General features: G+C 38.6%; 1 protein-coding gene across 1 annotated transcript in view; it reads left to right on the top strand.

Moving 5' to 3' along the window:
• The window catches only part of Nup154 (nuclear pore complex protein Nup154), a 58,451-nt gene that overhangs the window by 43,121 nt on the left and 1,671 nt on the right, over positions 1-13,659 (top strand). Inside the window, exons 18-23 of the mRNA XM_069813311.1 lie at positions 2,228-2,378; positions 3,892-4,142; positions 8,779-8,926; positions 10,633-10,725; positions 12,301-12,532; positions 12,735-12,855. Of these exons, the coding sequence (XP_069669412.1) occupies positions 2,228-2,378; positions 3,892-4,142; positions 8,779-8,926; positions 10,633-10,725; positions 12,301-12,532; positions 12,735-12,855 (996 nt within the window). The remainder of the gene's footprint in view (positions 1-2,227; positions 2,379-3,891; positions 4,143-8,778; positions 8,927-10,632; positions 10,726-12,300; positions 12,533-12,734; positions 12,856-13,659) is intronic.

A 13,659-nucleotide genomic window follows, 5' to 3' on the forward strand; every position in this document is an offset into this window, starting at 1 on the left:
ACTCGTCTGGCAAGAGGGATGGGCGCCCAGTGTTGAAAAGATCTGTTCTCAATAACAAAGTAGTGTAATACAATAATAAATAATATATTAATACAGTACTAAATAATGTATTAAGAAATCATACCTTTAAAGTGATGTTTGCATTTTTAGGGAAAAGCCAATGGTGTGTTTTCGAAGTGATTTAAATTCGTTACTCTTTTAGGTATATTAATATGTTTTCTAAGTGAGACAAACACTTTCTTAACACTCAGTGTTTCTGCACGGTTGATACATTTATTGAACACACAGTTCTTCACACATAGAAAAGTTAAGATTTTTACTGTTCTTTTCGAACGAATATTTTCTGAAAAAGTTGTAGACATTAAATATAATTTTCCGAACTTTGTTGCTGTATGCATTGGATCTATTACTTTCACTAGACTGGCCTTACTGAATGACATACTTGAGTTTTATATTATTAATAAACATTTAAATTAATAAACAGATAAGAACACAAAGAAAATGGTTATGACAAACGAATTATTGATTTCACTGACAGACACAAAGTACGTCAAATATCTACACACAACTCAAACACAAATCGAACTGACTTTCTCGGCTTTTACTTTGTAATTCCCTTTATCCAATGTTTATGTCACTGAATGGATACTGTTTAAGGATATTTGCAATGAATGGTTAAAAATAGTGTGTGATATATGTGGTAGAAGCTGATTCGTAAATAAAATACTGTCTTCCTCCGACGAGTTTAGCACTGGGACCTGAGGTATTCTTGCCATCGGTGGGGGGGAGGGCTGCAGGTAGATTCTTTTGTTGCTACAGCCAAGCTGAGCCGAGTGGAGTGGGAACTATTAATCATCCAAAAATATGCAGTCTTCAGTTCGTAGTAGTGTGTGACTGTGTGCACGTGTTAGGTATTCTATATACGAGTGAAATGGTGAATAAAAAAGGTAGAACAATTCACAGCGAAGCGCGTAATATAATCGCGAGTGTAATTAAGATGTGTGAACAGGAAAAGAGGTTGAATACTGTGAATATTTCTCTGGCCCATGCAACAGAACAAGCTGCCACTTATACAGGCAAATTTAATTCAATTCTACTAATCACTAAATTTTATAGTATGATTCTTCTTTTCATTTATATTATTGTAGTTGTATTATGATTTTTCTTTTTATTTTATTGTATTTGTATTTCTGGTGGTGTGATGGCCTTAAATTCACGCGAGCAAGTGAGCAAGCAAAGCGAGCAAGCATTTCTACAATACTTTCCTTCTCTGAACAAGTAAGTAAGAATGGTTGTATCGCTATCTCGCCAAAAATACGTTAGAAAACTAATAGGCATACTGCTCTTGTAAATTGGGCGAATGTTTTCAGTATGATTGTACTTCCTTCCAGACTGCCACTGTCACTGTTCCCTCCCACTCCAGTACCGCGCTAGACTATACTAAAAGCCAGGTTATGAACCGACTAAACTGGAAGCAACGTTCTGTTGCTCTCTTTCTGAGCTCTGTTGCCACTTAGTGGCACTAGATTCAAAGCGTGTTCAGCGTTTGTCACTGATATGTTTAAAATAACTACTGTCTATAGTTCTCGATAACACTATCAACAATATTAGTAATTAAAATTACTGTTTTTAAGAAAGCACGAGCTAATGACGCTGGTACGAGATGCGACTCGTAATGCACGTGGTACTGCAAATGAACTGGCTACACTGTCTCCGTGATTCCGTTGCCAGATTTTTGTTAGCAGACGACATTTTCACGCGAGGTCCAATGAAAAGCTCCGTTCTCGTTCTCCCCTCCACACCCCTACACTCAACGTGTCATCACTACACAGGCTACCCCTCTAATCCTCACTTTCCTCTCACCCATCCAACTACTTCCTGTTTCGTCGGTTCATAACCTGGCTTTTAGTATAGTCGGAACTTGGAACCGCATTCCTCTCAGCACTAAACTTCTCAGAGGATGACAGTACATTTGGTCTAGTAGCCTCGTTTCACAAATTTCCCTACTCACAAAATAAAACGATACTTTTGACAACTAAAGCATAAATAACTGAAAGAATTAGCGCTTGTGTAGTAATCCATCAAGTAGACTAGTGGAAAGCTACTGGTCTTTTAATTACAGTGGGTATACAATATAGCTTGCATGGCTGCTTGTGAGTCACATTGTACAAGTACTATGCTTACACTCTGCTACATTGTAATACTTATGTTTTACACTCTTTCATAGAATGGAGTGTTACAAGCAAGTGACCAATGTGCTGGACCAGTTGTATGACCAGCGCACCTCCTCTTGCTACACTCCTAGTGTTCCAGTTTCCCCTGGAGCTCTAATGTCACAGGACACTCTTCAGATCTCACAGAGTGAAGCCAGCGATCAGGTTGGTATATGCTTGGTATATGCACTTTCAAAGAATGTTATTGCCTGAAGTCGTATACACTGTAGAATGTAATCATGAAGACCAGTTTATAATCAGCTTCAGATGCACTGTAGTATTATGTTTGCCTTCAAATTTTCTAAATCTACATGGTTCTAATACAGAGGCATTGTTATGACATTAGGTGAGAAACGGCAGATTACTTGCGGCTCGCTCCCTGCGCGAGCTGTTAGAAGTGCGGCATAGTAGGTCCTCAGTTGCCATATGGCATTCACTGTAGTCACAAGTCGTGTTACAAAAGTCTTGATTCTTCAAGTGTGCAAAGTTAGTGTATTAAAGTTTAGTGATTATTGTGTATTTAGGTAATGCCTACCAACCAGTGGCGGCTCGTGAACTTGTGGATTGGGAGAGCTGCAGTAGAATTTGGTACATACAAATTTCACTTCTTGATACCATTACTAATAAGTACAGGACAAAAATAAATGCACTACATATCGAAAAGCCAAAACTTCCTGACTTAGTTGGGAGATGTCTGTGGGACCATTTGCTAATCCCTAAGAAAAACTAATACCATCGATTTCAGTCTGAATTTCTGATCGGCAGACACTCAACGTGCAATCTACCAGTTCATTCTGAATTGTTTTAGAATTACCTTTAAACAGTGGCATGTTCCAAATGATTTTTGAGAGGCTCGTTTAGATTAATCACAGACTGTAGCAACCCACAAAATACACCAGAGTTCTTCGAATCGTTTTTTCATCATGTCCCCTAAGGGGAAGTTCATATTGGCCACAAAATTTGACACAATCAATATTTTTTAAAATAATTTCACGATTTTTTTCTCACTTCTTGATTATGTTTGAGAATGTTTGTTCTGTTCGTTTCACTTAATTGCGCAGCAATATTAGTTTTGCCTAACATAGCCAATGAAACAACATTTTTCAGGTGAGATTGCGAAGATTCGTGCTTTTTAATTTTTAGGGGCAAATGTCCTAAATCTGTCACACCACTCCTAGTCTATGCAGTATCACCACCGAAGAGGAGGCAACCACAGATGTTCAGCGTAAATTTCATTGTTATACTTCCTTACAAATATGCACTATTTCGGCTGGATGAAGCTTGAGTAAGATTTAAGTCAGGTAACGAATGACCATTTAACTTAACTTCATTACATCAATTTTCTCCGCAAGGGAAAGTTGAGAAAAATAAAATTAATATTCTGTAATTCACACATACTCATGCTTGCACATTTGGACTGGTTAAATTACGGTACTAAAACGTCACACCAAAGCAACACTCAGATATACTGATGGTCAACAATATACTCCCTGTGACAGTGGTGTGCGGGTTGCATTTCTATTACGTCATAATTTCGTGATGTTTGGCAACCACTGCCCTATGGCCATAATTCTGCTAGTATAATAATAATAATAATAATAATAATAATAATAAATAACCTACACAAAAGGAACTCTGACAGGTGCTGAGCTCTACTGTACATAAGGCTGTGTTGCAGGTGAACAAGCTGGTGCATTCGGCCCTGCAGTCACAGGACGAGCTGATGCACGTGGCCGTGTTTGACTGGCTGGTCAGCAAGAACCTGACTGGGGAGCTGATCGCAGTGCACCAGCCCAGCCTGGAGATGTACCTGGTACAGAAGGCAGAGCAGTCGCCCGATGTGTGCGACCTGCTTTGGAAGTACTACGAGAAGAACATGAACCACGCTGCAGCCGCTAAGATCCTGCACAAGTTGGCTGTTCGTCCAGGGTGAGTCACGGACGAGCTTATGTACATGTTAAAGCATGTCACGTCTTGAATGACATGGAAACAGCATTCATTTGTTAAGGAAAATTTCCATTTTTTAGGCTGAATTGCCTCATCTCTGCAGAAAAGCAAGAGAAATCGACAGCCCAGTTAAAAAGGGAAACAACTCAAAATTCAAATGATGAAAGATGAGTGGAACAGAGAAAAATTCTCTCTGGCACCGGGATTTGAACCCGGGTTTTCAGCTCTGTGTGCTGATGCTCTATCCACTAAGCCACACTGGATTCCCATCCCGATGTCGGATTGAATCCTCTCAGTTTGAGTTCCACCTCTTGGGTTCCCTCTAGTGGCCTACCCTCATGCACTGCGTCATAGATGTATGACAGTGGCACAATGTCCACACATGTGCAGAGGTGCACTCATTATGAGTGACTAAGTGGCCGGGATCCGATGGAGTAAGCATCGTCTTAAATCACTAAGTGATTATTTTTTTGCATATCATATATTATTACGATTCATCCTATCACATCATCGGGGTAATGTAACTCCGCCTTCCAGGCGCCCCAACCTCAGAAGTGGGTTACAATTAAGCCACGGCCAGGAGAGAAGACCAGAAATGTCGAAAAGACAACCTGGTGGCATTGGATAAAAAAAATAAAAATATTATTACGATGTATTGAAGTACATATGATATTTCTGTGCAGAAATTCTGCATCATATGGTGAAGGATGGTCCGTGCAGAAATTCTGCATCATCATATGATGAAGGATGGTCTGTGCAGAAATTCTGCATCATATGATGGAGGATGGTCATATGATGATGCAGAATTTCTGCACGGAAATATCATATGTACTTTGGTACATTGTAAAAATATCAAAATTCAAAGTTTTGAGATGCCTGAATTTTAAAGCTTTATGTTGCTATGAAAAATCAAAGGGTCGTTGAAATTACTCCAAATTCTCTTATTGATGTTTTATGGGCGGAAAGTAACTCCATATTCTAATGCTTATAACGTTTGTATATATTAATAATTTTTTACGAAACTTAGTACATAACTTCTTCAAAGAGGTAGAAAGTGATCCATAATGGCACGTTGCATGACACTGCAGGAAAGGGCTCAGGTGACCGCCCGTTATGAAGTCTGGCATTCTGTTGTACTGGTGCAGAGATGGTTGCGATAGTGCATGGACTCCAAGACAATCAAGAATTGCCATTAGAAACCCATGGATACAAGATTTGTAGTGGGTACTCACAGGCGTGGTCATCCCTCAACATCTACGAAAGAGGCAACATTGCAAATGGTGGAGTATATGTTCACCAAAAGCCTGCAAAAGTTAACACGAAAGGCCACTCATAAAAGTAGTGTTATCTGCTACACGATCTGAAATGTTTTGAAGAATAAATTCAGTTTTCGTCCGTGAAAGCTGCATTACTGTCAAGACCTATTGGCGAAAGATTGTGACCTTACTTACTTACTGGCTTTTAAGGAACCCGGAGGTCCATTGCCGCCCTCACATAAGCCCGCCATTGGTCCCTATCCTGATCAAGATTAATCCAGTCTCTATCATCATATCCCACCTCCCTCAAATCCATTTTAATATTATCTTCCCAGCTACGTCTCGGCCTCCCCAAAGGTCTTTTTCCCTCTGGCCTCCAAACTAACACTATATGCATTCCTGGATTTGCCCATACTTGCTACATGCCCCGCCCATCTCAAACGTCTGGATTTAATGTTCCTAATTATGTCAGGTGACATAAGATTGTGACCATCGGATGGAATATGCAGAGATCATGTTTGGTTGGTACAATGACTGTGCCATTTGTTCACCAACATCATTTGGAGCGATGAAGCCATTTTTTCATGTGGGAGGGTTTACAACTGTCACTACTGACCACCAGAGGATACAGGGGCCATGACTGAAAAGTCGCAAAGCCGTCTTAAGGTGTGTGGTGTGGCATAACATTCAACCAAGTTGTGGGTCCATTCATTCTTTGAATGCAGAACGGTACCTAGCCATGCTGGAAAATTAAGTTTGGCCTATTGTCTCCACTTGGGATGACATCAATGACCTCATTTTCATGCAAGATGGTGCCCCCTCATTTTGAACTCGACATCTGTGCCTGGCTTGATTGACATTTTCCCAGAATGTTGCTTGGGTCGTCGTGGTCCACATGAGTGGCCAGCACAGAGTTCCGACCTCACTCCATGTAACTTCTTTCTGTGGGGTTGGGCGAAGGAAGAGGTTTACCACAACAAACTAAGAACTTTGGATGAAGTGTAGGATTGCATTTGCCATGCCCTCACTAATGTACCACAATAGTTCCTGTTGAAGTCAGGCGAGGCTATCCCCAAGAGATTAGAAACACTGGTGGAAAATGCCAGTGCATATGTGGAGTTTTAATTTTAATTGCAGATGATTTCTACCATTTCACACTCCACAACAAAACTTATTTTATTATAATAGACAAATTATGAAGAAAGTTATTAGTGATTTCTAATAGGGAGTTACTGTCCGCACACTCTGTATACTGTTAAGTTTCAAATTAGTGTGTGTTAATTGGATTTTTCACAGCAACATGAAGGTTTAAAAACCAGGTTTCTCAAAACTTCACATTTTGAGTTGTTTCCCTTTTGAACTGGGTTGTCGTTATAGCCATTTTGTGGCTAAATCTAGTCATTTCGAATACTGATCTAGCGACAAATTTTTCAAAATGCTACCTCTGGCATTTACCTACTTTCTGTGCTCCATTTAGCTGTTTTTGGCCATTTTGAATTTTTTTTAGATACATTCTAATTTTTATTACTTATAGCCTACGTGCATACGTGGGTCTAATTTCTCGACTTCGGATTTTTCAATGGTCACTACCATTACACAAAATTGCACAATAGCATACAATAAGGGTACGCACTGCCTCATCGGTATTCGGTACTTCCCTCGGTTAAATGATTAATTTTCTCCTCTCTCTTTCCACTGAGCATGTGGTGATGAATTTCACACCATTCAAGGCTGCATTTATGTTGTGATGTGTGTCTGTAGACTGCATTGCATTCAATCTTAAAATAATAGTTGCTATGTGGTAATTTAGTTCAGGTATTGTGCTGTGATGTGTTTGAAGTTAGTGATTGTGTTTTAATTAAATATCACGAGAGTAATAAAATATATTATTATTCATGCCGAAACCTAAATATACTCAAAAGTATCGAAAAGAATGGGACAATTGGGAGGAATTAAAAGACTGGATACAACCTGTTTCTACAGTCAATTCAAACGTTTTTTGTAAATTTTGTGAATCATACTTCTGCGTTAAATTTGCCCCATTTGAATGCTGAAGTAGAGAGTTTTCAGTTAGGTCAGTATCGTTAAAAACAAACTGAGGAACAGGATTAAAATAAAAACAGTGTTGGCTATTTTGAACGGCAAGTTTGGATTACACCGCACCGTATGCAGAAGAGTTCTTATTCATATGAAGTTCTTTCTGAAGTTCTTCGCCTTGTGCGAACAACCACAACCCATACATCATCAGAGAATGATCCTAGTACTTCTGAAAGGGTGTTGGAAACAAGGGATGAGGAAGATGGCAGCATTGATGATGATGATGATGTGTATTTCTATTATGTGAGTTATAATTAACAGTTGCCTATTTCTCTAATTCCTTCTCTCTCAGCTTATTATTATGATATAATACGTACACTTTTTTTTAATGTGTTTGTACCTGACATACTTAGGCCTATCGTTTTTAGCGATTTAAACTTTAGCCACTTTTGGCCATTTTCGGGATCAGGTGTAGCCACTTTTTTCCACTAGGTGTTGGCAACACTGGTCGTTATGTTAAGTATTTTGCCTTAAATACGAGAAAATTTAATAATTTACGAATATATAACCAAATTTATGACATTAACAAGACATTATCTTTGTCAAAATGTAACAATTATATAAAATTTGAAATATTTAGTCTTCAATAGTTGTTACGATCATTGTTATATACAGTGCGGGCAATTTAGAAGTCCCGAAACATTGCTTGGTCAGTCAATGGTTACCCAAGCCCCATGCAATCGCTGGCATTCTCCTCCATGAAATCGTGGCACTCTGCAGTCAGTCATGACTACAGTACGATTATTTAGTCCTGACATTCGCCAGCGATCTGCGCCTGTGTCAGGCGAGTCCATTAAGTTACGCCAAGGGATGTTCAGGTTAGTCTGTTGCCTGCAGTCAAAGCGATCGGATGTCTCGCATGCGGTATAGCGTTGTGTTTCCAGTACAGTTGAGCTGTACTGCATTCCTTTACCGACCGCTCGCCCTTATCTCTACTCCGGAACTATCCCCACTACTCCTATTACTTCCCCTCTTTCGCGTCGCTGAGCTGTCAGGACTAAATAATCGGGCTGTACTTTTAAGCTGCGCACAGCATGAAAAAGTAGCAGGCAGCTGGTTCGGCAGGTGCTACTTTTCGGGTCTCATCGTTGCTTACACTTCGCAGTACGAGAGTTGCACAGTATTTTGTACTGCAGCGCTGCAAATGTGACGATGTACCTTAACACTCCAATGCATAAAACATTACCATGTTTATGCTATTTCTAGAAAGAAATGTAATTAGAGATTAAATATATAATTATATATCAATAATATTTTTCTTCCAGAGTACATGTAACGCTCCTACAACGTATAGAATATTTGGCCCGCGCTGTAATGTGTATGAGGAGTGATCAGGTGGGCTATGCCCCACAGTTGGGAGTATTCCTTCGAGAGCTAGAGGACAAGATTGATGTTGCACGTATTCAGCAACAGGTAAAGTATGTTGCAACAGTGTTATTGCTGAAAATTTTGTTTGAATTAGTGATTCAGTAGACTTGTATAATTTTTCCCTCCAGCTCTCAACTGCACTGTTGCTGTTCAGGTCTTCAATTTTTATCCAGTATTGAATGTACCATGAACTTCTTTGCATATAGGAGTTCCTGTATAGATAGTAAGTTAGACCAGGGCTGCCCAAACTATGGCGTGCAGGCCATGGGCCACATCTGATCCATCAATACTTTTTATGTGGTCCACCTTGTTCTTGTAAAAACTGAGAATTGTTTATTAAATTATTAGCGATATTACGGTTTTATTTTTTGAACATGACTGTTTCAGTGTGTGTCAACAGTGAAACCTGGCATGTCTGCACTTGGGATGATTACTTTATCCTTTTTATAGGGATATCTTAATTTACAATAAATAATAACGTAAACCTGTATAATATTGAGCGACTCCCCATAAGAGATGGATGGGGAAATCTGCAGTATGCAGATTATAGATACGAGTAAATTGAATGGTCATGAACCTAAATGAGAACTTTGAGAACGAAATGCATGAATAAAAAAATTGGAACTATGTCGAGGTGAATATTGCCCTGTTTAATCATTAGTATTTAAGAACTGTACGCTAAAAACAGGATATGGAGCCACCAATGTGGTATTTTATAGGGAAGGGACTATCGAGATTGAATTCCTTATATTTTTTCCTGTAGTTGCAGAAAGATCAAATGCAATTTTTAATAGGATGATATAATATGATCGCAATAGTATCACGATTAGTCGTGCGTTTTGTAGGTTGAGGATATGCAGTTTTGAATACTATGTAGGATGATTTTGAAAATTTGAAGTTAAAACATGGTTTTAATAATTAGGGTAGAGTACATTAAAAACATTATTCACGAAATGGATTTCACTACGGATGGTCCTGGATAATAAACATCTCAGTTTATCGAAAGTTTACTGCAGGCGTAAACTTCGGAGACTCCTACAACTACTCCATATAGCCTAATCTAAGCTAACACAGCTCACTGTCGAGGTTGCGTATTTTTTATTAATTTTTCTTTTTTGTCTTCCAAAATGAAACTGTAGTCAACAATTCCTTACCTACTTGAAGTAGTTACTTTTATTTAATAGCTAGCACTTTCGAGGCCCAATTTAATTACTTATATTTTTAAGGTTTAAAGCATATATTCAGAATATTTCGGGACCTGATTGAAGACAAAAAGCTTTCTCTGGATTTTACATAAAGAAACATAACAAAAATTTGCCATTTTTAGTTGTTTTTAAGAGTATTTAATATACTAATACAGTAAGTATATTCTCAATGTTTATATACCGAAAAACAAATGCACACGCAAAGCGCATCCCTCAAAGTACACGTGCTGCGCTATCTGTTGGTGCTAGTTCAGGATATCCCTATTGTCACATTATACAAGAGATGCAGTGTTTTTCTAGAAAGTGTGAGATGGCATACTGTGTGGAAGACTGTGTGGAGCCTTATCACACAAAATTAAATTAATTCATAATGCGAACTTCATCATATTGTCTGTAGTTGGTTGAAGATTTTAAGAAAAATATTATGGTGATTCAAGAAGGAATTCAGAGTATTTTTCATGCTGTATGCTTAAAAGTTTTCCATCATCACTGTGGAGAGATATTTAAATGTCCTCCAGACTCTAAGACTGTTTCATTTATTTGCAGATATTGGAAGCTATATCAAAGATGAAAGGACGACATCGTCTGGCAGAAGAAGCAATCACACGTCTGAATTCTAATCTTCTGGAAATCACACAGGTAAAGAACTATTTTTTTCCAAAATCGAAAAATGTAAATGTGGAGCCAGTGAGGTTTTGGATAGAGCTGTTTGTTTCCTCGTCAGTGGATGAGTGTGATTTGCTGATTGGTTTGTTTAGTTCCAAGTTGTAATTTATCTATTCAAATTCGAATGGATTCACAGGATGTAGAAGTGATTCCATATTTTCGGGAATGCTATACTTATGCTTCAGTTAATCTATTTTTTGGACGAATCCTACTTGAATTGTAAGATTCCTGGTAGAGTTTTGTTATTTTATTTAGATTTGGAGTACAGCATTATTTTTTGTTATAATTTTTTTTAATAATTTGCTCTCCTAAAATGAGGGTGCCCAGATTATTCGATGGCACGGAGTATTAGCATATATACGGTATTATGTATAATATATATATATGTGAAGAGTCCACTGCAAAAATGATGGATGTCACTTTCTTGTCGAAAATGAACCAAGACTGTCAATGCATAACTTAAGACATATAGAATGTACATACAGAGTTATATGGCATTAACACTGATAGTCATTGTCCAGTAATGATCAGAAAATCACAGTTAAGCTTTGAGCGCTAAGCATTTTAAACTTTCAATTGCTTCTCCTGCAAAATGTATTCCAAATGACATCCATCATTCTTGTAGTGGACTCTTCATATATATATGTGTGTGTGTGTTTGTGTTTATATATATATATATATATATATATATATATATATATGTTGTTTCCTAATGCCAGGCATTTGACCTCTTGCACTCCAAAATTTTTCAGATATTGTCATGGTGAGCCACTGAACCACAGATTTTGATGTGTTCCGAATCCATTTCTTTGATTTGAATTGCACAATGGGCAGTTAGGGGACTGATATATTCCAATTCTATGCAGGTGTTTGGCCAAACAATCATGGCCTTTTGCCAATCTAAATGCAGCTACAGACGATTTTCGTGGTAAATCGGGAATTAACTGTGGATTATGATGCAGAGAGTTCCATTTTTTCCCTTGGGATTGTGTTATCAAATTTTGTTTTTTGAAGTCTAAGTATGTAGATTTAATAAATCTTTTCACAGAGTAATACGTAGATTTAGTAACAGGTCTGTAAGTAGCAGTGCTGCCCTTCTTTGCTAAAGCATCCGCATTCCACAATGGGATGGTATCCATTGGAATACAATTCTTTTATTGAGTGATATTAATTGAGACAGCATTTTAGTTATTTCTGCTGTTTGAGATGAAGGTGTGTGTTTAGAGACTATTGATAGAATAGCTGCTTTGGAGTCTGACAATATAACTGCATTCCTAAATTTACTGATGTGGCATAGAAGATTCCTGAGACATTCACTTAGTGCAATGATTTCACAATCAAAACTTGTTGTTCCATATCCAAGAGATCTATAAAGTGAGAAGAGACAGCACGTAACACCTGCACCGGCACCTTGTTCTCTGGAGATCAAGGATCCGTCGATGTATAAATGAAGCCAGTTTTGTGGAGGGTACCTAATATTAATTGTCTCTAAAGACAATTGTTTCAGCATTTCAGTGTTTACAGTAAAATATATATCTATCTTTGCAGCTATATGAAGAGTTTGCAGAGCCATTCAACTTGTGGGAATGCAAACTGGCCATCATCCACTGCTCGGGTCACTATGACTTGGGACTGGTGGAGACCATCTGGCTCAACATCATTGAGACAGAACTGCGCAGCTGCATGTCCATCGGCCCCAACGACAAGATGACCGTGCTCATGGACAAGATTAAATCACTTGGCCAGGAGTATGCCGGGTCTCCACGGTGCTTCCCTGTTCGTAAGTATTCAAATTGGACTTGCTTAATTTTACGTGCTAAATGTATGGTATTATGAATTTTAAAGAATTCTATTTCAGCATGTCAACAGAAATTAATTTTCTGCAATCATGCAGTCAAATTATAATTTATGTGGAGGACCAACATGGAAAATTAGTCAACATCTCTTCAAGTTATTTAGTGTTGGATGCTTTCTCATTGCAGCATTTCTGGTCCGGCAGCTGGAGGTGAAGGCTTGTCGTCTGCATGCGGACACCACACATGTACACAGCACCATGGTCACTCTGGGAGTCCCACTGATGACGCTCATGGACGTGTATGAGAGGTGAGTTACTTTTTTATGATGTCATGTTGTAGAATAGGTGTTCTACTCTTAAGATGTAAAAAACTGACATTAGATTGTTGTAAAAAGTGTGGTTTACGTTTTGATAGATTTTGACACTTGTCATTCAGGATTGACTTACTTACTTATGGCTTTTAAGGAACCCTGAGTTCGTCACCGCCCTCACGTAAGCCCACCATCGGTCCCCATACTGAGCAAGAATAATCCAGTCTCTTATCATCATATCTCACCTCTCTCAAATCCATTTTAGACTTGCGACGTTCCAAGTACCAAATCTCATAACCTTATTCCTTTGCTGTGATCGTGCGGAGAATCAGTCCCATTCCGAGGCTTATGTTAGGGTTTCATAACAAGCTCTTTTTATGGTGATGGGTTGTTAGCCTTTTGCCCAGCTCCCAAGCTGGAGGACCACTCCTTATTGGTTAACTGCGACTGCTTATTCAATATATTCGCAGCTACCCTCCATATCTGGAGGCCATCTCCTCTATCCATAACCTGAGAATGTGCCATGCCGTAGTGATAGAAACCCACAATACATGGTGTATTATTGTTATTATTATCATCATTATTATGTTGGCATTTCGTAATGAACTCTTTTTTATGGTGATGAGCTGTTAAACCTTCGCCCAACCCCCAAGCTAGAGGACCATCCCTTACTGGCTGTCCACAATAGTTAGAGCTTATAAAACAGTTATATTACCTGTTGTTCGGTATGGTTATGAAACTTGGACCCCTCACTTTGAGGGAGGAACGGAGGTTAAGGGAGTTCGAGAATAAGGTGTTTAG

Source organism: Periplaneta americana, chromosome 2, assembly GCF_040183065.1.
Source record: "Periplaneta americana isolate PAMFEO1 chromosome 2, P.americana_PAMFEO1_priV1, whole genome shotgun sequence".
NCBI lineage: Eukaryota > Metazoa > Arthropoda > Insecta > Blattodea > Blattidae > Periplaneta > Periplaneta americana.